At 60.7% G+C, this 27,555-nt stretch overlaps 1 protein-coding gene across 1 annotated transcript; it reads left to right on the top strand.

Annotated features, from left to right (window-relative positions):
• The first annotated feature begins 10,311 nt into the window (after nt 1–10,311).
• Nucleotides 10,312–25,220, top strand: ARHGAP23 (Rho GTPase activating protein 23). The gene is made up of 23 exons (XM_034070042.1): nt 10,312–10,489; nt 12,114–12,138; nt 12,868–12,960; nt 13,329–13,407; nt 13,515–13,569; nt 14,090–15,458; nt 16,341–16,496; nt 16,624–16,735; nt 16,822–16,879; nt 16,994–17,131; nt 17,228–17,527; nt 18,584–18,645; nt 18,952–19,082; nt 19,245–19,363; nt 19,446–19,601; nt 20,337–20,415; nt 20,709–20,782; nt 20,895–20,984; nt 21,123–21,248; nt 21,390–21,431; nt 21,523–21,616; nt 23,003–23,034; nt 23,148–25,220. Exons 3-23 carry the CDS (start codon nt 12,894–12,896, stop codon nt 24,150–24,152), a joined length of 4,344 nt encoding a protein of 1,447 aa, XP_033925933.1. The 5' UTR covers nt 10,312–10,489; nt 12,114–12,138; nt 12,868–12,893; the 3' UTR covers nt 24,153–25,220.
• Nucleotides 25,221–27,555: the final 2,335 nt, after the last annotated feature.

Below are 27,555 nucleotides of genomic sequence, written 5' to 3'. Positions count from 1 at the left end.
CAAGGTATTTGCATCCCCACTGCCCCACGCTGCGGATGCTCCTCCCGTGGCGTGGGCACCGGCATCGCCCTGCAGGCGCTGGGGCCATTCCCGTCTCCCCTGGGAGCTGCATGGTGCCAAGAAAGCCCAGCCCAGCCGTCGTCTAAAACCCCATTTCCTGCCCATTTCATGCCAAAGCCTGGCCGAGGCGTGGGGTGGGGATGGAGACGGCGCTGGGGGCCGGTGGTGGGGGGCACGCCGGGGATGCGGCCGCCGTGCTGGGCTGGCACAACGCCGGCTCATTTGAGCAGAGGTTGCACGTCCTTGCCCCAGAGCTGAATTCGGCCTCTGTTCCTCAGTTCCTGGTTATTTGAACTCGGCTTCCTCGGCCCAGCCATGGAGCTAATAACCAGCCTCAAAGGATTAATTGGGGTGTGCGAAATGGTTCAGATATGGGGAGTGCTGCTCGTTGCAGCGGCTGAGCATTAATCATGGTTTCTCTTCAGATTCCTCCCTGCTTACTCCGTACCATTGAGTGCTTGCAGTCAGAATAGCCACGCTCTTGAAATCTGCTTTTCTGATGCTTTTTTGGGGGTGAAATCGACCCTTTTGGGTGGGCAGGACCTAGCGGAGGGGCTTTACATAGTGCCCACCTCTGCCCCCCTGGGGGACTTGGGGCTCTGGATGCCTTGGGGGGCAAGTTATTACAGTGGTGAAAGGCGCTTTGCAATCCTCCAGCGAGGACTTTGTGCTGAGCAAGCAGAAATCCAGCCCGACGGCCATCCCTGGGGCTGCACCCCCCTGTCCCCCAGCCAGTGGATGCTGCCCTCATCCCCGTGTGGCTCTGCCTCCGTCCCCTGTTTACCGGTGCTCTCGGCAAATTGAGTTTCTTAATGTCTTTTTTTCTTCCCTTCCCTTCCCTTCCCTTTCTTTCTGAGCCCTGAACTTGAAAGACAGGAAAAGCCTGTGCTCGGTGCTGCAATCCTGCCTCGCAAGCGCAAAACCTGGCACCGGCGCCGCGCTGGGGCACGTGGCTTGATGCCACCCCATGGTCTGGTTGCCCACCCCGGGGGGCTTTGGAGCTGTGGGGTCCCCATGAAGGGTTCTGACCTCTCTGCTGCTGTGGCTTTAACCTTGACCTGTCTCGTGTGCTGGCACCGCTGGCACCCGTCTCTTGCACCATCACTGATGGGTGATGTTTAATGTCCCAAAGCCTCCCGGGGCTGGCAGCGCTGCCCGGGTGCTGTCATCTGCAGTGTGAAGTGCCAAGGAACCACTGCAGGGAGTGGGGATTGTGGTCTCTAGGAGGGCGGGTTTGACGTTGCAAGCATGGGGGACATGGTGACAGCTCTTGCTTTGGGACCGGTGGTGTGGTGGGAGCTGCATGACCAGATCCCAGGAGCCTTGGAGCTGTGTTCTGGGGCCTTTCCCCACTTTAAGCAGAGCAAGGAGAAAACACACAGGGACGAGGGGGTCGTGTTGGGACGCTCCTGAGCTCCAGGGAATGGCTTTTTATTCTCATTAAAAGGGGTTTCGAGTCGGTGCCATCCCATTAATAAACCAAGTTTGTCTTCAGCAGGCAGCAGGACCTGATTTAAAAAGGAATGGAGATAGATGACCTATTTTAAGCTCTCAAGTTGGAAAATATCGACCTGGCTGCCTCTGGGCCGCGAGCAGCAGGGCCGGCTGCATGGGCTGAGCCCTGCCTCCTGCTCCCAAACCCATCCGGCTTTCCAGGAGCCAGCCTGGCTTGGGATGCCCCAGGTTGTAAAGCAGCGTGGCTGCTTTAAACCTGCCACCAACCTCCTGGCTATGGACCAAGACGTCTCCAGCACTGGCTCAGAGCACCTGAAGCAGCCGTGACTCCCTTTTCCATGGCTGCTTATCCCAGGATTTCATTAAGTCTTCCCTAATTGCCACAGTGAGATGTGTTGCAAGACCCACAGCGTCGTGGTCCGGCACGTCGGTGCCACCGCCTCGGTGGGAATCAGCTGCATGCCCTGTGGTTCCCAGCCCTTGGATCTCCTGGTGTGGCTGGGATAGGGGATTGGTCCCATTCCATGCTGGGAAAGTGGCAGCTGGAGCTGGGCTCTCCCCAAGGAAAAGGGTGGTTGAAAGTCATCAAGTGGCCATAATGGAATGGCTTTGTCCATGGGGGTGTTGACCCCAGAATGGGATCCAGCAGGATCCCCTTTGCCTCTACCTGCAAGTGCTTTGCTTGGTTAAGACCCTGCTGCAGCAGGAGGGAGCTGGGGCTGCACTGAGCTGTGTCCGGACTGGGATAGGGATGAGATTCCTGCTAGAATTCCCGATCTGGAGCTGGGTCCCCCCATGATGTGCAGCCAGGCAGGTCCCAAGGCTCTGCTGTAAGATACCCACCATCAGTGGCACCCGCATAGCAGCCCCCACAGACCTGTCACCCCATGGTGCCAGCATCGGGGTGCCCACAGTTGCCTTCCCCCCACCCAGCCACCCCGATGGCAACAGTGGGCCCCTTGATGTGGCCGAGCGCGTGGGGCAGCCCTGGGGCCGGTGGGATGGAGCCCGATGGCTCTGGGGGACAATTGTGCCATTGTGGCACACACTGGGCTCTTTCAGTGCTGTGGGAGGCAGGGGGCTGGGGCTGGTGGTGACTGGTGTGGCACCAGTGGCAGGATGCTGCTGTCCCTGGGTGGATGGGGAGGTGATGGAGCAAGTGGGGGACAGGCTGGTCCTTGGGGTTATGGATGCGCGTAGGCTGTGGAAGAATGTTGGGCTGCTTCTAAAGGCAGGAAAGCACCGCTGGGTTTTAGGGCTGCAGCAGAGCAGGAGGTGCTGTGGGAGCATGGTGGTCCCCAAAGCTGCCTCTTGTCCTCGCAGTGAGGGATGCAGGATTTGTCCCTTGTGCGCATCCCCCTCCCCGAGCATCACCCACCCCTGTGCTCTACCCCATCCTTGGTGCACAGGCAGCACCCCAGGGTGGTACCAGGAGTCCCTCCACCATGGGAGGGGTGCACGGCCCTGGCCCCCACCCCAGGCCCCCGGCCTTGAGCAGGACAGAGGCTGGAAGGAGCTGGCAGCTCCTTGCCTTGACCTCCATGGGTAGGACTTTCCGCCGTGGAGGAGCGGAGCGGAGCGTAAGGTGCCTCTCGGAGCCGCCGGAGGAAATGGCTCATTGTTAATGCTGCTGAAAAAAACAGGGACCCGAAAACCTGCAGTAATGAGGCCAGATTCTATTTGAGGGTTTCCATGGGAAAAACAGGAAACGGAATCCTGGTCCTTTTCTAGGGCTCACTGCTGATAACACTGCTTAGGACAGGGAGAGAAGGAGGAGCTGGGGGTGAAGGCAGACCCTCGATCACTTCCTCAGTGTCACTCTGGCTCTGTGCTTCCCAGCCCCTCCTGCAGGGTTTGGGCCATTGGGCACATCCCCACCGAGCTCAGACCTGGTGTGGATCCGATCCCTTGTCCCCATGGAGCCGCTTTCCCCCATGGTGCTGTGTGTTGTGGGACACAGGATGGGGAATGGAGCGGGTCTGGGGATGCCCTAAAGGAAGAGACCACAGGATGGTGACACCAAGGGGAGGTTCTGCATGAAGAGGGGATGTGGTGTCCCCTAATCCCGGCTGGCAGGGATGCCCTGGGGGGGCTCTTGGAGGTGTGGTGCTGGGTGCTGGAGAGGGCTGAGCTGGAGCCACATCCGGCCAAAGGGAGCTCAGTTTGGTGGCGACGTGGCCGGGAGGGGATGGAGCCAATCTGGGACCGGGAGGGGATGGAGCCAATCTGGGAGCCGGCGCGGGGCTGTGAAGGAGACGCTGTTGAGATAAAAGTTGGTGTTGGGAAGGAACAAAGCGATTTCCTTCCCCGTGTTCACACCCAGAGCGGAGCAGGGGGAATGTTGGAGAGCCAGCCCGTGGCTCCAACCTCCTCCTCAGCACTCGGTGTCACCCAGGGAACATCACCCCTGTCCTGGCTGCTTCGGGTGATGGAGATGCGGCTCCGCAGCTGGGCGTGTGGTCCCAGTGTGGGATGGGGTTTGGCAGTGGGTCCAGTGCTGCCAAGCCTTGCATGTCCCACACCCTGTGCCATCCCTGGAGCTGGCTGTGAGGATGAGGATGGCACTCAAGCTGTGGTCCTGCTGGGCATGCCCCATTCCACTGTGACATCCATGGGGTTGGCCTGGGTGCAGTGATGGGGTGGGAAGGAAGGAATCTGTTGAGCATCCCCAGGCCTGGCAAACAAAAGCCATCCCCAGAATTCCCATCCTGCCTATGGATGGAGCATCCATCCCTATAAGTCCCTGCCCAGGCTGGGATGTGGCATGGGGCCTGCTGGCAGTTATTGGGAGGCACCTGTGGGGGGTGTTGGTGCTTCCAATTCCCACTGCTGCTGCTTCTGCATGGGATGTGCATCCGCTTCCCAGCATCTCCCTGTGGGCTGCAGCCGTGCTGGGGCATTGCGGGGGGCCGGGAGCATGTGCTGGCTGTGTGTAAGCAAGCCAGCACCCCCCAAATCCCTGCTGAGCCGCAAAGCTCCTCAGCCCTGGTTTGGGTTAAGGAGAATTAAAACGCTTTCTCTTGGGGTTGGTAATCCTGGAGGATGGGGCTGGCTGCTCCCAGCACTGTCACCTCTGTGCCATCCCCTTTCTCCTGCCACCACATCCCCATGGCCAGATCCTGCTGCTGGACTATTCCCTGGGATGCATGGATTGGGTGCAGGCAGCCCCTGCTATTGGCTCCCTTTGGGGTGATGCCTCCCTAGATGCTGGTTGGGACCAAGGGGCACTGGGGGGACCTAAAGTGGGAACAGGCAATGGCTTTGCCATCCAAGGGCTGGGAATGACTTATTGTCTCAACACGGCTTTCTCCTCCCCAAAAATCCTATTAAAACCTCATTTTTCTGACCCTAATCCCAGCTCACCGTTCGGGAGGGATTAATGTTTGCATCCCCTCCCTTCCCTGCGTGCAGTGGGGCTCCATGCTGGGAGAAACCTCCTTCCCGCATGGAAAGCGGTGCTGGAGGCCAATCCCAGCACGCTGTGGTGACGGCAGGACTGGCAGCTGCCTGTCCCTCTGTCCTCTGTTCCTGCCCCAGGCATGACGTGATCCTTGCTGCGTGCCAGGGGTTGTCATAGCCCCACAGCTGCTGCCAGTGCCACTGGGATGTGGTGGGGTTTCACCCCCAAACGGGACCCCCACCTCCATCCTGGGGGTGTCCCCATGGCCTGGGCAGGGTGGGAGAGCCCTGGGAGCAGCAGCCATGGGGCAGGCAGGTGGGGAATAGGGAGACCCCATTGGGAAAGGCCGCCAAAGCCAGGGCAGCGCTGCCTGGGATGCTCCGTGCCTCAGTTTCCCAGCGGGGTGCAGGCAAGGGGGTGATGCCGGCACCAGCACCCATGGGTGCACATCCCCATGCCTGCCAGTGCCAGGGCATGCCGGGAACGCCGCTGCCTTTCCCCCTTGCTCCTGTTTGGCTGCGTATTTAGGACACTCCTGTGCAAAACACAAGGGGTTTGGAAAGCATCCAGGAGCGCTCGCATTCCGCAGGGTGGAATCTGCCCCCGCCAACGCTGCTTGACCTTTCCTGCTTTGGGCTGCAGGAACGAGCCTGGGGCCCATCCTTCCCGAGATCCCCCCTCTTTGGGGGGACAGGGACCCCCCCCCCCCCCCCCGGGCTCAGTGCTGCTGGGGAAGGTGTGAGTGGAGGTGACAGGATCACATCTGCTGTTCCCAGGGTGTTCCCGGATGGAGCCGTCCCTCTGTGGCAAGTTGTGGGCTCTGCTCGAACCCACAGCTCTGTTATCCTTGTCTCAAGCAGCTCTTCCTGCTGGGATGTGCTGGAGTGGTTCCCATGGGATACCCACAGCATGCACACAGGGTGACAGGGGGAGAAGGCAATGGCAGGGATTTGGCTCTTGCCTTTTCCCATCCCAGTTTGTCCCCAGGTTGCCAGTGTGGAGGCACTGGGATGGTGTCACGGTGTCCCCAAGCAATCAAGCCAGCCCTCAGTGTGCCTTGGGGCAGGCGCTGAGGCTGTTTGGGGCCACAACCGTGGCACTTTGGGCAGGGTAGACTTGTGGAATGCTATGGGAAAGTGCAGGGAGTGCAGGATGCCCCATCCCTGGCAGTGTTCAAGGTCAGGTTGGATACAGAGGCTTGGAGCAACCTGCTCTAGTGGGAGGTGTCCATGGCAGGGATTGGAACTGGATGAGTTTTAAGGTCCCTTCCAACCCAAACCATTCTGTGATCCTGTGGATGCCAAGGCAGAGGGTCCCCATGGACTGTGGCTGTGGGCACTGGGTGCATGGCACCGCGCTGCTCCTGCTGGTGGGGCAGAGGGGCCATGGGGAGCAGGACGCTGGCCCCAGGGCTGCGGGCTGCAATCCCAGCAATGCCCGGCATGTCCCGGCGCGGCCGCATGTGCCTCTCCTCAGCCTCCAGCACGGCAGGAATGCGGAGCGGGACCCCCTCGAGCGGGGACAGGGGCAGGGACAAGGGGGGAGGCATTGCCATGCTCTGGTGTCCGGGCTCACCACGGTGCTGCCGTTTTCCTTCCTCCTCCCATGGCTCAACTCAGGGGAGCCAGGATTGAACCGCAGGGGTTGATGACTCCATGCATGGGGAGCAGCAGGGACCTGCAGTCCCGGGTATCCCCCAGAATGGGAGATGGGGCGGAGCTCTTGGTTGGTGAAGTGATGCCCTTGGAGCCATCGCCCTTTGCCACAGGCACTGAGTGTGAGTGAGCAGAGGAAGGAAGGGAGGAAGGGGCTGGGAGGAGAGGAGGAAGCAGGGAGGGTGGATGTAGCCCGGGGTGATGGAGGATGAAGGGGCAGATTGGAAAACAGAAAACAAAACTGGGAAAGGGAAGGAAGGAAGGAAGGAAGGAAGGAAGGAAGGAAGGAAGGAAGGAAGGAAGGAAGGAAGGAAGGAAGGAAAAAGAAAAGAAAGAAAAGAAAGAAAAAGATAGAAAGAAAGAAAGAAAGAAAGAAAGAAAGAAAGAAAGAAAGAAAGAAAGAAAGAAAGAAAGAAAGAAAGAAAGAAAGAAAGAAAGAAAGAAAGAAAGAAAGAAAGAAAGAAAGAAAGAAAGAAAGAAAGAAAGAAAGAAAGAAAGAAAGAAGAAAGTAAGAAAGAAAGAAAGGGGAGTTCTGGCAAAGGGACACCGCAGCCATGGGGGAAGGTGGGCTGGAGCCCCAGCTGGGATGTGTGGCCATCCATCCTCCATGCATCCATCCATCCATCCATCCATCTATCCAGCCTGCCCTGCTTCCATCCCACCCTGTGTCTACCCCACCCTCCGTTCATCTCTCTCCATCCCTCCCTTTGTCCCTCCCTCCATCCATCCATCCATCCATCCATCCATCCATCCATCCATCCATCCGTTCCTCCATCCATCCATCCCACCCTGGCTCCATCCCACCCTCCTTCCCTCCCTCCGTCCCTCCCTCCGCCCATCCCACCCCACATCCCTCCCCCCCTCCCCGTCCCACCTCAGGGCTGCAGTCAGGGAAGGCAGCAGCGGCTGCGCCCGTTCCTTCCCCTGTTGCCTGAGCCCCCGCGGCCCTCGCCGCATGGTGGAGGAGAGCGCAGGGTCCCGCCGGGTGCTGCGGGGCTCCCCCCCCCGGCCCCCTCCGGCCCCCAGCCCCGTGCTGGTGCTGAGCCAGAGGCTGTGGAGCGTGGAGCGAGGCAGGGGCTGGCGGCTGGAGCGGCCCGTAGGGGTGGACTGCAGCTCCCCCGAGCCGCGCTGCCTGTGGCTGAGCAGCCTGCGCCGGTTCGCTGCGGGCGGCCCCGCCGACCCCAGTACCCACGGCTGCCGCCGGGTGAGAACCGAGCGTCGCGATGGGCTTGGACGGGAGGGAAGGGGCTGGGGGCTCCGCTGGTGCTGCAGGGATTGGGGTCGGGGATCCCGGTTCCTGCCCCGGTGCGGGGCTGGGAGCTGCCGGTGAGGGCAGGGATGTGCCTGGGTTTTATTCCCGTTCCTGCCCTCCAGGATGCAGAGGAAACTCTTCTTTGTTCTGCCTGTCCATGGGGTAGCGAGGGGGCATGGGGACATGGGGTGCAGGTGGCACCGGTGCTGGGAGGGGGGAATGGACGGACAAGGGATCTCGCAGGTGTTAGGGCTGTCTGGCCCTGATTGCAATGAAAGTCAAGCCAAAAAGCCAGGAAGGAACTGGCCTCTATGGGGATGGGGGACGGGGGTGCTGGGGGCAAATGGCTGAGGTGACAAATCAAGTGTCAACCCACTGCTGGAGGAGATGGAGCATCTCCCACTGCGGGGATGTTCAAGTTAGGGCATGTCCAAGCCCACACTGGGGGCTTTACAGTTCAGAAAGCTCCAAGATGGGGTGGGTGAAGAGGGAAACTGAGGCACGGCGGGCTGGGATGGTTTGCAGGGTCTCTGGGTCTCTGCAGTGGATGACTCCATCTGTCAGATGGGGGGTACAAGGGATCTGGAGTGGGAAAACCACCACGTTGAGGCTGTAACAATCCCAAAGGATGCTTAATCAGAGCAAGGCAAACCCCCATCCTTGGCAGTGGGATCAGCCCCTGTGGCATGGGAGCGTTCCCGAGTGATTCCTCCTCCTCTATGACTTACAGAACCTCGGGATGGAACCGTGGCCATGGCTGTGGTGCGGCTGTGAGCACAGGGACACATCCCCATCCCTGCGGGTCGGTGCTGTGGTGGTGTCTGCACTGATCCTGCCCTCTCCAAGCCTTGTCTGTGCCGGTTAAAATCAGCCGGGCACATTCAGCTGTCAGCTTAAAAATAATCCAGCAGCCACGGACACAATGGAGGGCGCAGATGGGGACAGGCGCCGGGATGGCCCCGGGGCAAAGGGATGGGGATCCCCTGGGAGTGTGGGGAGCCCGTTGCCATCTGGTTTTGGGTCACCGATTGGGGCTTTGGGGCTCGTGGGGAGCTTTACCCCCTGTATGGTGCTGGGGTGGGGGTGGGGGGGGTTGGCTCTGCAGTGCTGGTGTTTGGAGTGTTGCTGCTCTCTGCCCTGGTTTGGGGTATCTGTGGTGTCAGAGAATCCCAGCCTGGATTGGGTTGGAAGGGACCTTAAAGCCCATCCAGCTCCAACCCCTGCCATGGCAGGGACCCCTTCCACTGGAGCAGCTGCTCCAAGCCCCTGTGTCCAACCTGGCCTTGTCTGCGAGCACCCAAAGCCATGGTGGTTGGGTCTGGCAGTGATGGAGTGGGTGCTGTGCCAGGGTGATGCCTCATGGGCTGCAGTGCCAGAAGCTGTGCCCTCACCATGGAGACCTTGATCCCTATGGGGACAGGACCCCCAGCAGTGGGGCCATGCAGGATGTGCCAGCACCGGGGGCTCAGCCTGGCCCCGCTGAGCTGCTGTCACATTTACCCCCCCGGCAGCGAAAAGGCCCACTCAGCAGAGCACAGACAAAGGCTGTTTTGTGCCACTGTCCCTTTGTGTGTCCCTTTCCCCTCCCCGTTCCCCATCCATTGCTTCAAACCAGACAGCGCCTGAATTTTAACACCCTCATCCCGGGATGAGCTGACTCCCGGCTGCTGTGGTGGGGAAAGAGATCCCGTTCGTGCAGAACCCATCCTGCCTGTCCCTGCAGCTCCCAGGATGCTGGGTTCTCCCCTTCCAGCAGGAATTGCATTGGGAAGGGCCCTCTGCTCCCTTTGGCCATGGGGCTGCTCCTGCTGCAGCAGGGCTGGTGGATGTGCAGCCAGATGTGCAGCCACATCCCTCACCAGGGCAGTGCTGCAAACCCTCCCGGGCTCAGCCAAGGTGTCTGTTTTCCTACTGTTCCCAAGCTCTGTTCCCAGTGCCAGGCAGGATGCCCATGGCTTTGCTGTGGCCGTGTTCCCCATCCCAGCACCGGGATGGAGCCGTGGCCCTCCTGACCCCATCTGCTACTCCAGGCAGGCTCCTTTGCCAGCACCCATCCCAGTGCCAGATCCCTGCCCTGTCTCGGGAAGCATCACTCATCCAATGGCTCTTTCCGGCTTGCCCGAGGTTATTACCACGGCATCATCAGATAGGGACCTTTTGTCCCCAACTCCTGCATCCGCTCCCATCCCTAATCCTGCTGCGCTGCCTCCTGGGTCCCATCCAGACCTCCAGGCATGGCTCATTCCCCCCCCCCCCCCCCCCCCCCCCCCTTAACTTCCTTTCTATGCATCTTCTCCCAAAAGTTCCCATCCAAGGAGTTCTGGGGGATGGTCTTTGGCTGGAATTTCCTGGCATTAGGGAAGGGGATTCCTGAGAGTTCTGAGCAGAGCATGAGGCTTTGGATGGGCAGGCATGGGGGGGGGGGGGGAACTGCCTGTACCCCCTTCCAGAAGTGACATCTTCCCCCTTGTGCCCCCCCAACAGCCGACACCAACCCGGAGAGATGGGGCATCCCCCAATGCCAACGTGCCCCCCGAGGGCTCCTTCCCCTGGGGGGGGCCCAGGACGGTGCTGCTGCGGAAGAGCTCACAGGGGGGGTTCGGCTTCACCCTGCGCCACTTCATCGTCTACCCCCCGGAGTCGGCCGTACACTGCAGCACCACCAAGGTAGGGCTGGGACCCCCCCCCCAACCCCCCCATAGGGATCCCCTGGGGCTGTTGGGATGCAGAATGGTTGTGGAAGGGTGGGAATGGGGCTGTGCATTGCCTGCTTGGTTGGGGTGCCCTGGGATGAAGGAGCCCTCGGAGATGTGCTCTGAGCAAGTTGGCAGCGCCTCTGGAGATGTCCCGAAGCCTTTTGGCAGGGACAAAGCTGGCTGTGGGAGCAGAGCATCCCTCAGCTCCGGACGTGGCTCTGGCATCCTTGGGAATGGCAGGAAAAAGGCACTTCAGAGCCCCCGAGGCCAGGGGGAGGCTTGGCACAGCGGGATGCTGCTCAAGCTGAAGTGAACTGCACACAGGCACTGCAATTCCCGTTTCTGGCTCCCAATTTTCCTGGTTGGAAGCTTCGGGCTTGATCTGCCCCAGGACCCAGTGGCTGCAGCCTGGACCCTTCCTGGGTGCTGCCTTTTGGAGGGACCAACCCTGGGTTGCCATAACCTCCTGCACCCCCGGAGCCATCAAGAAGCGCTCATCCAGACAGCACCTTTCCTTTGGGATAGAGGGACCATGCCAAACCCGCCAGCAGCTTCCAGCATGGACCATGGTGCCCTCTGCACCTGAAGGCAATGATCCTGCTCTCCTGCCATGCCAGCTCCAAGCTCCAGGGGTCTAAAATCCTCCTCTCACCCCATATTCTGCAATGGCAGCTTCATGCAGATGAAGGGAGAAGGGTCTGGGGGCTGCATCATCCATCTCAGCCCTTTCCCTGCTCCTGGGTGAGCGGACCTGGATGCTCCCATCACCCCGGAGCTTCACTGCCCCACAGGTTGGCATTGGCTCTGTCCTTCCCACAAGGAACCACAGTGGGAAGTGAGTCACAGGGTGGGGAGAAGCAAATCCCTGGAATCCCCATTCAGCATCCTCTGTCACGGTGCTTTTCCAAGGCTCCTCATCCTGCTTCCCTAAATCCTGCCTGCACTTCCCTGCTCACACTGGCAACACGGACCTGAGCAGGAAAGCTTTTCCCATGGGGAGAGACTGAACGGACCCCCTCACTTCCTAAAGCATCCTCCAGGATCTGGTGCCTACACTGGGCACCAGGGTGGGAGGACACGGGGCCGCATGGGAAGGAGCCGGATCAGCGCCGGGAGGTGGAGATGCTCTTGGAAAGCCGCTGGGAACACTGGGAATAGCTGCGGGCAGCCGGAGCTGGCGGGGCAGGGTGCGGTGCGGCTGGCTCAGCACCCATGGGTGCCGGCGGGCAGCCAGGTCCGGGGGCTGAGTTTCGGTGGGGTTGACTCAGCCAGGCTGGTGACGGCAGAGCCGTGCTCACCGCACTGTGCCTCAGCCCCAGCCATGGCTGCCCCGGGGGCAGGGAGGGTGCTGGGTGCCGCAGGGTGAGGAAGGGCAGGGACAGGGTGAGGCTGTGCCTCCAGGGCCTCTCGGTGTCCCCATCGCCTGCCGTGGCACCATGGTGTGCTCCCCTGCTCCACAACCAGCCCCTTCCCCACCAGTTGGGTACCAGGGGGCTGTGGTGGGTCCTGCATGGGGCTTCATGGTGCTGGCACCCCTTGGGTCCCCTCCACTGTGTCCTGGCCACCAAATGAATGTGTTTCTCTTGTTTTGGCAGGAGGAGGAGAACGGGAACCGAGCAGGTGAGCACCAGAGGGACCCTGCACATGGGGGCATGGGGATGTCACAGTTCACTGTCCCCACTGGCTGGCACTGCAGCCCTAAACACTGGCTGATGGTGAAGCATCGTGGTCTTTTGGTGTCCCCAAAGCCCTTGGGTTGGTCCTTGGACCTTGTACCTAAGGAGGGGTCTGTCCCGAAGCCAGAGGGTCTGTGGCATGGCCCCTTCAAGTGGGCAGCTTGGGCAAGCACAGGGTGTTTGGGGATGGGGACACGGCCCTGCTCTCCTCCCCGAGGCTGGTGCTGACGTGAGTGGATGTGAAGGTGTCAGAACACATTGGTGCTGCTGGGGTGACACAGCCCAAGGAGCCAGAGCAGGCAGCAGGGGCTGGACCCAGCACCCATCAGGGCCTCGCTCCGGATGGTCCCCAGGGCGTTCAGCATCCCTTGTTGACACTGTCCCTTTGCCATCCATCCTCTGCCCTCCACTTCTGGCCGCATCCGATGGCTTTTACCCTTGCAGAGGAGTGTGGCTGCAGCCACACTGGGGAGAATCCTGGAATCAACCAGGTCGGAACAGCCCTTCAAGTGAGCTGTGGCTGGGGTGCTGGGGCTGCCCCAAGCTTTGCCCAGGGCAGGACCCGGCCCCACAGGTCCCAGGGGCAGGTGATGGGGTTCCCACAAGGGCCCAAGGATGCTCCTTGCCATGGGATGGGTTGGTGATTCCCTGGTGCTCTGTCCCCTGGGAGCAGGTCCCCCCCGGAGCCGCCTGGAGCCCATGGATACCATCTTTGTGAAGAGCGTGCGGGAGGATGGGCCAGCGCACCAGGCTGGGCTGCGCACAGGTGAGTTGTGGTGCACAGGATGCTTGTGGTGCACAGGATGCTTGTGGTGCACAGGATGCTTGTGGTGCACAGGATGCTCTGCCTGCTCTGACAAGGATTTCATTGCTTATTCTGCTTGCTTTCTTGCCTTCCTTCCTTTTTCTCCCCCTTCACCCCCTGGCTCTGCTCTCTTGTCCCTGGCCTGGGATGCTCCAAGCAGCATTGGGGTCCCCATGGGTTAGGCTGGCTTTGGGGTTCCCTTGTCAAATGGGACCTGGCTCTGCCTCTGGCAAAAGCCCTGGGCATGTTCAAACCCTGTGAGTGACCGTGGGGACAGCCCCATGCCAGCAGCTCCCCATGTGCCTGTGGTGACACTGTCTCCTCCCCAGGGGACCGGCTGGTCAAGGTGAATGGGGAGAGCATCATTGGGAAAACCTACTCCCAAGTCATCGCACTGATCCAGAACAGGTGAGTCCCCTTCCCTGGGCTGGGAGGTGATGTAAAAGGGACACGTTGCAGCAGACACCAGTCTGGGGTTCCATATGGTTCCATGATAACATCCCCCTTTGCTGCAGTGATGATGTGCTGGAGCTCTCCATCATGCCCAAGGATGAGGACATCCTCCAACTGGTGAGTTTACCTACCAGGGACTGGGCTGATTCCAGGGCTTGGGTTCCCTGTACATCCCTGCCCTCCCAAACCTAAGGGGCTGGTTGATCCCTGATGGTACCCACCCCCCCCCCGGCTTTGCTATTGGGTATCACCCAGTGTGAGGGACCCAATCCCATTGGACTGGGGGGTACTACAGCCCTGGGAAGCAGGCCTGGGAAGCCTGTGCCTGCCCCATGCTCTGAGGATCCCCTGGGCACAGAGTCAATGGTGGCTGTGAAAAGTGAGATGGGAGAACCAGGCCCGGCAGCCGTGCTGGGGTATTTTGGGAAGGAGCAGAGGGAAGGGCGGAAGGGCTGGTGTTGGTGGGAGCATTGCTTAGAGCTGCGGGCCCCATGGGAAAGCAGGACTGGGAAGGGGGGGGGGGGGGGGGGGGGGGCTGCAGCCAGCCCTGCCCAGCTGTCCCCAGTGTTGGGGTTTGCTCATGGGGTGGGAGCTGGGTATGGAGGGGCTGTGTCCCTGACCCCCCATCCCTCCACAGGCGTATTCCCAGGATGCCTACCTGAAGGGCAATGAGCCATACTCCGGCGGGGCGCAGAGCATCCCCGAGCCCCCTCCTATCTGCTACCCACGCAAGACATACACCTTCCAGGCCCGGGGTGCTGAGCCCCCCCCGGCACAACCACCGGAGCCCCGTCCCCACCGCGCCGCAGCCGCATCCCCTCTCAGCAGCCCCGCGCATCGCCCCGACGAGCCCCAACCTGGGGCACTCCCCCCGCGCCCCACTGCACCCCACGGCCACCACCCCGGCTCCTTCTCCCGCACCGGCTGCCCCAGCGCATCCGACCGCTATGGGATCCCCTCCGCCACCCCTTCGAGCTTCCCCAAGCACGTCCCAGAGCACCGGACTCACTGCGGCTTCAAGGAGGGTACCGGGAGCCTGTCGGGGGCCGGGCGGTCCCGCCGGGACGCAGCGGGCGGCAGCCAGAGGGTCCCGGGGCGCCAGGAATGCCATCAGGCTCTATCACGCTGGTTTAGCAGCCAGGAGCCGCGGCGCAGCGCCTCGGAGGAGCGCCGGCACGCCATGCCCCCCCGCTCCCGCAGCGTGTCCCAGGACCGGCTGGGGGGCTCGGTCAGGGCCCCCCGGGCTTGGCCTCACAGCGCCTCGCATGACACCCTGCTGCAGCCCAGCCGGGAGAGCTGGGCCCCCCGTGCCCGCTCCGACCATGCCCTGGGTAGATACGGGCGCTCCATGGAGGCTCTGGAGCCCAGCGCGCTGCTCGCACATCCCCTTGACCGGGAGAGGCTCTGCCGGGTCGCCACCACGGTCGGGCAGCGCGTCCCGCATGGTTCCTTCACGCCTTCCTCCTCCTCCTCCTCTTCCTCGCGGGAGCCGGCGCCCGTGCAGAAGCACCCATCCCAGCCCAACCTGCCGAGCGCGGATGATTCCGGCTACATCGGCTACCGCAGCTACAGCCCCTCCTTCCAGCGCCGCACGGGGCTGCTGCACGCCCTCTCCTTCCGGGACCCAGCCTTCGGTGGGCTGCCCACCTTCAGTATCCCGCAGCGCTCGGCCACCCCGCTCCTGGAGAGCGTGGTCCCCGCTGTGCCACCGCCCGCCGGGCCCCCACCGGTCCCCACTGCATCCAGGGAGAGCAGCCGGGGGGCTGAGCAGCCGGAGGAGCGGAGGGATGAGGTGGTGCTGAGGCAGAAGCCGCCCTCGGGCCGCAAGGTGCCGGTTCCCCTGCGGCAGATGAACTTTGTCTTCCCCGAGGGGGTGAAGGGGATGGACATTTGCGAGGTGCCACAGCCCGGTGGCAAAGGGGACAGACCGGCAGCTGAGCGGCAGGGCCGGCGCGTGCCTCCGTTGGTAGCCCCCGAGGACTCGCTGGCATCCATCCCCTTCATCGGTGAGTGGGGCTGGCTCCAGGAAGGGGGTTTAGCAAGTTCCGTGCCAGGGAGGAAGCATCTGGGGATGGGAAGCATTGCACAGTTTCAGAGCATCCATCTATGGAGGTGTCCCCAATCAGGGATGTAGGTGTTGGTGATGGGGGGCCAGGGTTTGGGCTCCATCAGCCTCATGGGGGGCTGTAGTGATAGGACAAAGGGTGATGGGTTTAAACTGAAACAGGGGAAGTTCAGTCTGGAGATAAGGAACAAGCTGTTCCCTGTGAGGGAGCTGAGGCGCTGGCACAGGGTGCCCAGAGAAGCTCTGGCTGCCCCATCCCTGGCAGTGCTCAAAGCCAGGTTGGACACAGGGGCTTGGAGCAGCTGCTCCAGTGGAAGGGGTCCCTGCCCATGGCAGGGGTTGGAGCTGGGGGAGCTTTAAGCTCCCTTCCAACCCAAACCAGGCTGGGATTCAATGATCCCTCCCTCTGTTGTCCAGCATTCCCTGCCCAGCCCCCGGTACCTCTTACTGGGTGTGAACTGGAGCCCTGTATGCTCCTGCTCGGAAGCAGGGATGAAGATGTGGAATGATGCACTCCCTGCCTCACCTGGGATCTCCCTGCACAGCCACCTCAGCCCATGGGGACCCAAATGGGTCTGGGGCTGGCTCCAGCTCTGCCCCATCCCTCACTGCAGCCTGCAGGGAAGGGACCCCAGGGGAGGGTTGGGACAGGGTACGTGTGTTCTGTGCAGGTTTCCAGGCACATCCTGGCTTTGCTGGGGATGGGAACATGTCCCCCAGCCCAGACAATGCGAACCCACCATGTGCCAGAAGTGCTGAGGGGTCCCAGCAGGGTCTTCCCCTGCCCCAAGCCCTCCTTTAACATTGCCCACCCCCCTCACAGATGAACCCACCAGCCCCAGCATTGACCTGAAGGCCAAGCACGTTCCTGCCTCCTCTGTGGTCTCCAGTGCCATGAACTCAGCACCCGCCGTTGCCACCAGCCCCTCCTCACCCACTTTCGCCTTTGCACTGAGCCGGCATTACTCCCAGGACTGCAGTAAGTGCTGGGGGGGACACGAGAACCATCCCTGGGGCCATGGTGTGGGGCAGGATGGGAAGGAGCCCCCCTTCACCCTGCAGCTCTGCCCCATACCCACTGGGCTTTGCCCTTCACCCCCTCACAGGCAGCATCAAGGCTGGCCGCCGGTCATCCTACCTGCTGGCCATCACCACCGAGCGCTCCAAGTCCTGTGACGATGGTCTGAACGCATTTCGGGATGAGGGGAAGATCCTAAGGTAGGGTTGGACCCCCAGTTCCCAGACCCATCCCTCCCATTCCCTCCCCATCATCCTGCTCATGGGGGCTGCTCTCCCCCCTCCAGGAGGATGCCCAGCCGGGTCCCCAGCCTCCGCATGCTGAGGAGCTTCTTCACCGATGGGGTGAGTGTTGTGTGATGCTGAGGTTTGGGTACCTCTATAGGAGGGGGGTCTGGGATCGCTCTGGATGGAACATGGAAGCATCCCCCTCATGGTGCCCTCCGGTTCCCCCCACAGTCTCTGGACAGCCTTGGCACGTCGGAAGACGCCCGTTCCAAAAGACACTCAACCTCCGACCTCTCGGACGTGCCGTTCAGCGCCGTGAGGAAGGAGGGTTGGCTCCACTGCAAGCAGATCCTCACCAAAAAGGGGAAGGTACGCGGGCGCCCACCCGAGCCCCGCCGGCCCCGCAGCCGGGCCGCTCCCCCATGAGCATCCCTGAGGTCCGTGCCCCATCCCTTGTCCCCGCAGAAGGTCGGTGGAGGCATCCGGCAGTGGAAGCGCGTCTTCGCCGTGCTGCGCACCCACTCGCTGTACCTGTGCAAGGACAGGCGGGAGGCGGTGACCTGCGCCCCGGCCCCAGGTGAGGAGGAGCCGCCGATCAGCATCCAAGCGTGCCTGGTGGACATCTCCTACAGCGAGACCAAGAGGAAGCACGTCTTCCGCCTGACGACCGCTGACTTCTGTGAATATCTCTTTCAGGCAGAGGATCGGGAAGACATGCTGGCCTGGATCAAAGTCATCAGGGAGAACAGCAAGGCTGAGGGCGAGGTGAGAGCCACATGGGGCTCCCGCCTGCCTCTGGCTCTCCCGGCACTAACCGCCTCGGCTCTCTCCGCCTCTTTGCCTTGTGCTGCTTCCCCAGGCCACGGCCAGCCCGGGCTGGTGCGGAGCTCCCGGTGCTGTGCTCCCGGGGGTGCATGAGGGATTAATGGTGCCGTGGCATCAAGAAGAGCGCGGCTCCACCGGCCTTGGCCAGGGCAGGGTGCGTCGGGGTGCTTGGAAGTGATGCTCCATGCGCCGCAGGCAGGGTCGGTGCCGGATCCGCCGGCAGCATTTGGTTGTGTAGAGGAACAGGAGCGTGCGCGGCTGTGCCGTGGTGTGTTTTGTCTTCACCGTGCTGTGTTGTGGTTCCTTCCATGGAGAGACATTGGGCAGGCTGGGTACGATGTCCGCGTGGTGCCGGTGCCAGGTTGGGGCTGACCCTTTGCCATGGTCTGTGCAATGGGTTGTTTGGTGTGAGATGGGGAGAGCTGCTCCCTGTGGATACAGGCTCCAGCGCAGGGTGCTTGGGGCTGGCTGTGCCGTTATGGCCTCATTTGGTTGCTGTGATTGTGCCAGGGTTGTGGCAGGCTCCGGCCCTGGAGGGTGCGTTGAGCTTGGTTCTCTGTGTTCTCTATGGCACAGCCCCTCTCTGGAGGGTGCTCAGTGGTGCTGGCAGCACAGGGATGGTGCTGCCAGGTTGGAGCTGTCTGAGGACCTGCTGGTGCTGCTGTTCAGGACCATGTGGGCAGCATCCTGCAGGGATAAGGCACGTGTCTATGGATGCTCTGTGGTGCTGCGGGTGCGCCTGGCGCGGGCGGATGGAGATGTGTGTGCCATGGAGGGATGTGCTCATCCCTGAGCCTCTGCGTCCGGCTTGGACCCTGTGTATGTGGCAAGGAGCTCTGGAGACCTCAGCAGGGCAGCACTTCAGGGACCTGCTCCTGCCTTTGCCTGGTCCTGCCTGGCCCCGCGTGGTGCCCGGCAGAGCATGGACTTGCCTGGGGCCTCCGTTGGGATGCGCTGCTCAAGCTCTCCCTTCCCCTCTTCTCTCTGCCTCCCCAGGACCCCGGTTTTGCCAGCCAAGCACTTATCAACAAGAAGTTAAACGACTACCGGAAAGTGAGGTACGGACCCGGGGCCGGAGGGCACCGAGACCCCAAGTGCTTTATTCACCTCGATTGTAAAGTGATGGAGCAAAGCCAGCGCCTGCCTTGACAGGGCAGTGCTGGAGGTGCTGGTTGCGCCCGGCTGCGCTCAGGCTGCCGGCAGGGTCTGGTTCAATCAAACTGGTGCTGAGCAGAGGGTTTAAAGCAGCTCAGTGCTCCCCAGGGGTCCTGGAGGATGCTGGGCAGAGATGCCAGGAGGATTTTATGCGCCGGGCTGGTGTTCCCCTGGCCATGCTCCCCCTGAGCCTCATGCTCTCCCTGCAGCCCTGCGGGCACCAAGCCCGATTCCTCCTCACCCAAGGGCCCTCGTGGGCTGGGGATCCGAGCCGAGTTCCTGAAGCAGACGGGAACCAGTGCACCCCGGTCCCCCAGGCAGGATGCGGCCGTCACGAAAGGTAGGTCCTAGCCCTGCCTGTGGGACAGCCCAGCAAACCCAGGGGCTTTGGAGGGCTCAGCCCAGGGCTGCCATCGTGTTCATCCCTATGGGGCAGTAGGGATACTCTTTCGCTGTATCCCTGCTTGTTAGCAAGTGATGCTGTGGGTGTTTTTCTCCCCAGATGATAGCAGCTCCCAAAAAGCTCCGTGGGGCATCAATATCATGAAGAAGAACAAGAAATCTGCCCCCAGGGCCTTTGGTGTGAGGCTGGAGGACTGCCAGCCTGCCCCGGACAACAAGGTACAGCCGTGGTGGCAGTGCCAGCCCTCTGGGGACCCCACACAGCCCTGGCACCTCCATCACCTCCTCCATATCCCTGCAGAACGTCCCCTTGATCGTTGAAGCTTGCTGCAAGGTGGTGGAGGACCGAGGGCTGGAGTACATGGGCATCTACCGTGTGCCCGGGAACAACGCGGTGGTGTCCAGCCTGCAGGAGCAGCTCAACAAGGGAGCCACTGAGATCAACCTGCAGGATGAGGTGAGGGCAGGGTGGGCTCCATGTCCCCATCCCCATCCCTGCCTCCAGGCTGCTGGGATGCTCTGAGGTTGTTGTCCTGGCTCATGCCTGAATCCATCATCATCACTGTCTCCGTCATCATCCCTGTCTCCGTCATCATCTTTATCTCCAACATGATCATCATTGCTGTCCTCATCATCATCCCTGTCCCCATCATGATCATCATCCCTGTTCCCGTCATCATCCTTATTCCCATCATCATCCTTATTCCCATCATCATCCTCATCTCCAACGTGATCATCATCCCCATTTCTGTCATTGTTCCTGTCCCCATCATGATCATCATCCCTTTTCCTGTCATCATCCTTATTCCCATCATCCTCCTCATCTCCAACATGATCCTCATCCCTGTTTCTGTCATCATTCCTGTCTCCATCATGATCATCATTCCTGTCGTCGTTCCATCATCATCCCTGTCTCCATCATTATCCCTATCCCAGTCATCATCCCTGCCCCATCGCTGTGACCGTCCCTGGAGTGGCAGGGCCGCCTAGCGGTGGGTGGCAGCAGTGTCGGTGCCAGCCTGAGGACACATTTGTCCTCCTGTATCCTGTCCCATCGCTGCAGCGGCACAAATCTTTCCCTGCCAGATGCAGGGATGGGGACGGCACAGGCTGGTGTCCCCCTCGGTGCTGATGGCAACCGGGTTTTCCTGGTTGTGGTGGTCCCTCTGAGCATCCTCCTCTCTCCCCACAGCGGTGGCAGGACCTGAACGTCATCAGCAGCCTCTTGAAATCCTTCTTCCGAAAGCTGCCTGAGCCCCTCTTCACTGATGGTGAGTCACTGCACCGGGACCATCAGTACTGATGGCTATGGTGGTCACCAGCACCTGTCCCGTGTTAGGGACAGGTCCCCAGACCCTGTGACAGAGGGAGCCAGTGAGCACCCAAGGCACTGCAGACCCTGTCCTCCATGAGTCCCTTGGGCCAGCCCCTGTCCTTGTCCCTCCCACCCTTGTGGGACCCCACCAGCACCCTCCCCAGCACCTCCATCTGGTGCATCTCTGGCCTTGAAGGGGGTGCCCTGTGCCCTCCTCCCAGCTCTGACCCCCCCATGTCCCACTTTCAGACAAGTACAATGATTTTATCGAGGCCAACCGGATAGAGGACGCCAGCGAGAGGATGAGGACACTGCGGAAGCTGGTAAGGAGATGGGGCAGGGTCTGGGCTTGGGGGGCCACAGCCCTGGAGCCCCACACTTTGGGGGCTGGTTTGGATGGGCTGAGCCAAGAGGTGACCTGGTGCCTCCCCACAGATACGGGACCTGCCAGGTCACTACTATGAGACACTCAAGTTCCTTGTGGGCCACCTGAAGACCATTGCTGACCACTCAGAGAAGAACAAGGTATTGCCCATCCTGGGCCTCACCTTAAGCATCCTCCCCTTGGGTTGAGCCATGGCTGCAGTGGGGTGGGAAGGGAGATGGGTGCCTGATGGAGCAGTGAACACCAAGGAACAGGCACTAACCCGGCTCCGGTTGCAGATGGAACCCCGAAACCTGGCACTGGTGTTCGGCCCCACACTGGTGCGGACGTCTGAGGACAACATGACCGACATGGTGACACACATGCCCGACCGCTACAAGATCGTGGAGACCCTCATCCAGCACGTGAGTGGCACTGGTGGGCAGTTGGGCATCCGTGTGGATGGAGGGGAGGCTGATCCGCACCCCAGGAATGGGGAATGGGGGCTCCCTGGCCACACCGAGCTCCTCATCGGTCCATGACCCCTCTCCCATCTCTCCCCACAGTCGGACTGGTTCTTCAGTGACAAGGAGGACAAGGGCGAGAAGGTGAGTCCCATCCCTATGAGGGTGTCCTGGTGGGGCAGGGGGGACACACAGAGCCCTGCTGGGACCCGGGGTGACCACTGTCCCCTTGCAGACCCCCGTGGATGAGAAGGAGGCTCAGTCCGTGCCCAACATCGAGTACCTGCTCCCCAACATCGGCAGGACCGCGGCGCCTGGCGATGCCGCAGGTGAGGAGCAGCACCCATGGCACCGGTCCCCCCTGTCCTGGCACCGGGACACCCCAAGGCCCCTCTCCACTGCTGTGTCCCCCCATGCTCACACCCCCGCGGGCAGCCAGCCTGTCTCCCCATGGCCATGGCAAAGCCGGGTGTGCTGGAGCGGGACATCCCGGTGCCTTCCCCCCTGGAACGTGGGGACATCCCCCCAGTGCCAACAGGGCCACCTCCCTGTCCTTTCCCATCACCCTTCTCTCCAGTGGCTGCTCCTCATCCCTCTCAAAGCCAGCAGCCCATGGGACCCCTGCTCTGGCCCATGCTGCCAACCCAGAGCCTGGGAGACTTTGATGTTCGACTGATTTCTTACGTTCTTTCCTTGACCTTCTCTGTGCTGTCCTCTTCCTCCTCCTCCTCCTCCTCCTCCTCCTCTTCCTCCTCCAGCGGACCTCCTCGAGAGCTAGAGCGGGTACAGTTTGATTCTGGGTGCATTGCTCACGCACTAACTGCTCGGGGTGACCATGAGAGAGTGCGAGCAGGGAGGGAAGAGGGTCCTGTCCTGCCTGCCCACTGTCCACAGGGTCCTCAGCATCAGTCCCAGAGGCTGCTGAGCACCTGGGGACCCCCAAACCCTTTAACCCTGGTTCTCTTGTGGGCTGGTTCATGTGGCAGCACTGGGGATGCTGTTGGCATCCCCCAGCAGTGATGGGTGCTGGTATCCCAAGACCTGCACACTCAGATACTGGGGTATGGGAGTCCCAATGCCCCGGGGAGGGTCTGCAACCCCTTTCTGCCTCCCCCTCTCTCATTGTCAGTGGCTGTTAACCCCATCCTGGGGCATGCGGGGTGGGAGAGGGTATCTGTTGTCTTGTCCTTCACACTGTGGCAGCGGGGCAAGGGCTGATTGTCACCCCCATGCCCCCATTTGCCCATTACCCTTGGGGAGCTGGGCCAAGTCCCAGCCCTCTCCGGTTCAGCCCATCTCAAACCCCATTCCAAGGCTGTGGTGTTGATCCAACTCCCCATGCCCCATCCTGGTGCTATGGCAATGGCAGCACCGTGCCCACTGCAGGTGCCCTCTGTGCCCTATGGCCATGGGAGGGTTGGGGTCTCGTTGCTGGTGTCCTGGTTATGTGTGTCCCCCTTATCCCAACCCTTACTTTGGGGCTCTACACCAGGCAAGTGGTGCTGGGCACCACTGGAGCCCCTCAAGCCTTTAGGCACCACCAGGTGCATTGGCATCCCTGTTTACCAGCTGGTCTGATGGCTCCAGCATGTCCCCATCCTGGTCTGGGGAATGGAGCAGCATCCCCCCCCAGCTCTACCCAACAGCTCCCCTCCCCAGCACTCACCCATCTCCTGAGGGGCCTGGTTAACCCCTTTTTCCCCTCTGCTTTACAGGCTTGACCCGCAGCGGCTCCGCCAAACCGAAGGTAAGAGGGTGCTGGGCTGGGGGCTGGCAGGGAGGGATGCGATGGCTTGGACATGGAGCTCATCCTTAGCCCTGGCACCGCCATCCCTAACCCTGGCATCACCACATTCCCAGGGCACGTGGCCGTCGCAAAAGGCACCCCCACACCGAGAGCTCCTCGCCATCCCCTTCGTCTCGGCCGCCGCACGCAAGAGGAAGAAGAGGAGAGAGGCCGAGGGCGTTGGGAGCAGCACTGATGACGATGCGGAGCGCAGGGATGCTCCAGGCCGGGAGCAGGAGGATGAGGGGACCACGACCATCCTGCCGGGACATGGCAGAGCCCCCCGCGGCACCCGCCCCGAGCCGGCAGTTCCCAGCCCGGCCAGGATGGAGCAGGAGAGCTCCTTGGAGCCCGGGGATGCCGTGTCCGAGCCGGCTCCCGATGCCCGCTCCATCGTGTCGGGCTACTCCACCTTGTCCACCATGGACCGCAGCCTGTGCTCCGAGGTGCAGTCGGTGGCCGGGAGCCGGGGGGAGGAAGCGGATGATGAGCGCAGCGAGCTCAGCCACATGGAAACGGACACGGAGAGCCGGGAGGGCGCCCAGCGCCGGCTGGGGCAGGGGGACGGTGTCCCCGGCGATGGGGACAAGGGGCTCCTGAGCCGCCCTTCCTTCAATTCCCACCGCCTGATCCAGTGCGACACGCTGGCCCGCAGGAAGCTGGCGCGGCCCCGGCCGGCCGGTGACACAACGGGGGCAGGCAAGGAGGAGCAGGGCTGGGGTCCCTCACTGCGGGAGCAGCTCCGGCAGCGCCTGCGGGGCTCTGCCGAGGACATGGGGGTGCTGCTGCGCCGAGCCCACTCCCCGGAGACGCGCCGCAAGAAGAGCAGCTGGCGCCGGCACACGGTGGTGGTGCCTGGTGCCATCAAGGACCTCAACTGCAACGAGTGGAAGGAGCCGCGGGGGATGGAGGTGGCCCCAGGACCCTGCCGGGACAAGGACTCGGGGCTCAGCAGCCTGGAGTCCACCAAAGCCCGGTCCCTGGCACAGCCTGGCATCACCACTGAGGCAGCGGGTACCAAGAGCCCCCCCGGCAGCCCCGGTCCCCCGGCCCCCCTGCGCTTCCCACAGTGTCTGTGACCCCTCTCCCCCCCACCACCCGGGATGTGCCCCTCACAGCTCCCCATCACCCAGAGGGTTTAACTTAAGGACTCACCTTTGTTCCTGTATTTAAGTGTGCTCCGGACAAGCTGCTCTTATTTAACAGGTCCCCGTGGGCCTGAATGGGATAAAGCTGCGTGGTGGCCCTGGGGACAGGCTGGGTCCCATGTCCCAGCAGTGGGCAGTGCCAGGGATCCATGGGGATCATCCCCACCCCAGGCAATGGTAGCTCTGCTGTGTCTGTGGCAATGGGAAGTGCTGGCACTTCCTTGGGTGCTGCAGCTGGGGACATTCCTTGTGCTGGGAACCTTGCAGACCTCGGGCTGGGGACCCTCTGCTTGGGACCGTGGGTGTCATCACACTGTGTGCTCTGTGCCATAGGGTCTGGGCTGAGCCGGGGTGGCCCTCGGCCCGATGGATGGTGTCCCCATGGGCTGGGTGTGACAAGAAGGGGACCCTGCTGCGATGGGGGGGGGGATGCTGCTATCCCCTGCATCCCCATGAGCCACAGCCCAGTGTGTGGCACATGGCACAAGGCACAGCCCCGCTCCCCTTCCTACCCCCTCCCCAGGCCAGAAGCACTTTAGGAAGGGGACATGGGGACCACCCCCCAGCCTTGCCATGGGCCATGGCTGGTGTCATTGAGGGGGGCTCCAGTCACGTCACTGTTTCTCCGTGTCGTTCTCATAAGTTCTGCAAATGTTTGCTGTAAAGTTGGGTTATTTCTTTATTTCCCCTCCTGTACATACACTCCCCAGCTCTGTAAGATACCGCAGAGGATTTCTAAAGGGTTTTTTAAGCTGTTTTGCTCCATGGAAAGGGCCAGCCCCAAGCAGGGGAAGTACTGGACCAGTGATGACTTCTGACTCCCCTCCTGCATGTGCTCCCCCCCCGGTGTGTTGTATGAGTTGGGCCGTGGAGCTGGTATATGCAAAAGTGCAACCCCCCCAAAAAACACAACCCCCCAAACACAGCCCCTCAATTGCTTCATCCCACTCCAGTCCTGGTCTATATATTGGAAATAAACTGGTTATTCAAGGAGGTGGTTTCCTGACTTATTGTCACTGCCTGGGGGGGGATCAGGGCAGGGATCCCCCGTTTTCTGTGCTACAGGGCCTGGAGGACTGGCAGCATCCAAGGAAGGATTTATCCCAGCCTTTTCTAGAGCCTGGAGGGAAAGGAGATGGATCCACACCCCTACTGACCCATCCCAAAAGGAATGTGGGACTGGGATGGTCTCAGGACCAGGGATGTCCCACCCCATCTCCCAAAGAGAATGTGGTACCAGGGTGGTCTCAGGACCAGGGATGTCCCACCCCATCTCCCAAAGAGAATGTGGTACCACGGTGGTGTCAGGAGCAGCAATGTCAATCCCCATCTCCAATAGGGAATGTGGGACTGGGGTGGTCTCAGGAGCAGGGATGTCTAACTCCATCTCCTAAAGGGAATGTGGTACCAGGCTGGTCTCAGGAGGAGGGATATCTCACCCCATCCTCAAGAGACCAAATATGTGTGTGTGTGTAGGGGGGGGGGGGGGGGTTAAAAAAAGTGCCAGAGAGAAAGAAAACAACCAAAAAGAAAAAAAGAAAGTAATTTTATTAAAGCCAGACACTCTGATAGAAAAGAAAAGTAATAAAGGGAAAAGAAAACAACCAAAAGCAACCCTTTGTCATCGGCGTTTGCACGTTACAATGGTCACGTTGTGCACAGAACTACCCATGGCATCCACAGTGACACAGGGACAGCGGTGGGCACGGGGCAGGGAGGGCGGCGGGGGCAGCTCCCCCCATCCCACCTTTACCCTCTGCACACCTCGGTTTCGGGGGGTTTGGTTCTTCTTGAAATCCTTTTTGCTTTTAAAACAGCTCACGAGAAAAAATTCATGCGGAGACACACGACGCGGTAGAAACCCCAAAAACAGCTTCTAAAGAGTCAGGAGGAATAGATTTTTCCTGGTTTTTTTTTCTTTTTTTTTCATGTCTTTTTTTTTTGTTTGTTTTTTGGGTTTTTTTGTCCTTTTACAAATAACCTTTTTTTCTTTAACAACATCCAGACAGTAAAGCGGGGTGCGCATGCAGCGGGCGCCTCCGACACATGCACGATGCAGGCAGCGCTTGGGTTTCTTCTTCTTTTTCTTGGTTTCTTTTTTTTTCATCATTTTTGTAATGTTTTCCTCTTTTTTTGGGTTTTTTTTGGTCCTTTTCGTGGTTTTTTTTTCCTTTATCTCTCCTCAACCAGAAGGGTTTGGTTTATGTTGGTTTATGTCCTCTTTGCTTCAGCGCCGGCACCGGGGTCGGTGCTTGCGGAGGGTTTGCGTGATGCCATGAAGGGACGGACGCACACACACGCAGAGACACATACGCTCACAGAGAAACCAGCCTGATGGGCAGTGGGGAGGGTTGGGGGGGAGGAAATGGGTGCACCCCATCATCCAGTGCACCCCATCACCCAGTGCACCCATCATCCATCACTGTGCATCGCATCACCCACCATCGTGCATCCCATCACCCATCGCAAGGTGATGTGGATGGAGGCAGGGGTCCACCAATGGTGATGCCTGGGAGGGGGGTGGTCCCTGGACAAAGCTGGGGTGCAGCAAAGGGAATAGACCCCCCATCCCAACAGCTGGAGCTTGCTCCAAGTAAGAAGGGTGATGGAACACCCATGGGTGCTACTGGGATGGGGCTGCACTAACTATCCCCCATCATGACCACTTTGCACCCACATGTCTGTATCACTGGGGGGCTGGTGGCACTTGTTCCCCCCAGGACAAATAGGGACAGGAGGTCCCAGGACACAGGGTGCTGCCCTGGAGTCCCCTTCCTTGGGTGCAGGCAGGATGGACCCACGGGAGCACTGGGGTGGGTGTAGATCAGGGTGGGATGGGGCTGGGGAAGAAAAGTGGGGGGACCCCATCCTGGCCATAAGAAGCTGCGGCTTTGCTACAGTATTTCACTTTGGTACCAAGAAATAATCATCAAAAAAGGAAATAACACACATCAAGTGACTGCTATTGCTGCAGGGAGGTGGGTGCCAGCGTCCTTGGGGCCATCACCCATGGGTGCCAACATCCCCGGGGGCACCCAGCCCCTTCCACCCCTTGCTCCAGCAAGGGATGGGGATGGGGACAGGACAAGGAAGGTGCTGGATGGAGAATGAGGACTCAGCACGAGGGCTCACAAGCTGCTAGGAACCGACCCTCTCAAAATCACAAGGAGCTATAGGCTAACAGGGAAGCAAATCCACCCCCTAAGATACCAGACGGGACGAGATTTATTTCTTTTCTTTTCTCTTTTTTTTTCTTTTTTTCTTTAAATATTTATATATTTCTATTTATAGTACGTATATTATATATATATAATATGTAAATATATTTCTTAAA

This window comes from Melopsittacus undulatus, chromosome 17 (assembly GCF_012275295.1).
Source record: "Melopsittacus undulatus isolate bMelUnd1 chromosome 17, bMelUnd1.mat.Z, whole genome shotgun sequence".
Lineage (NCBI taxonomy): Eukaryota > Metazoa > Chordata > Aves > Psittaciformes > Psittaculidae > Melopsittacus > Melopsittacus undulatus.
Note: the sequence above shows the minus strand (reverse complement) of the source record. Positions and strands in the feature narration are given on the sequence as shown.

Coding starts and splice junctions, on each gene's coding strand:
- ARHGAP23 (XM_034070042.1), top strand. CDS start 12,894: ATGGATACCATCTTTGTGAAGAGCGTGCGGGAGGATGGGCCAGCGCAC. Junction 16,497..16,623: donor GCATTACTCCCAGGACTGCA/GTAAGTGCTGGG, acceptor ACCCCCTCACAG/GCAGCATCAAGGCTGGCCGC. Junction 19,364..19,445: donor AGCCTGCCCCGGACAACAAG/GTACAGCCGTGG, acceptor ATATCCCTGCAG/AACGTCCCCTTGATCGTTGA.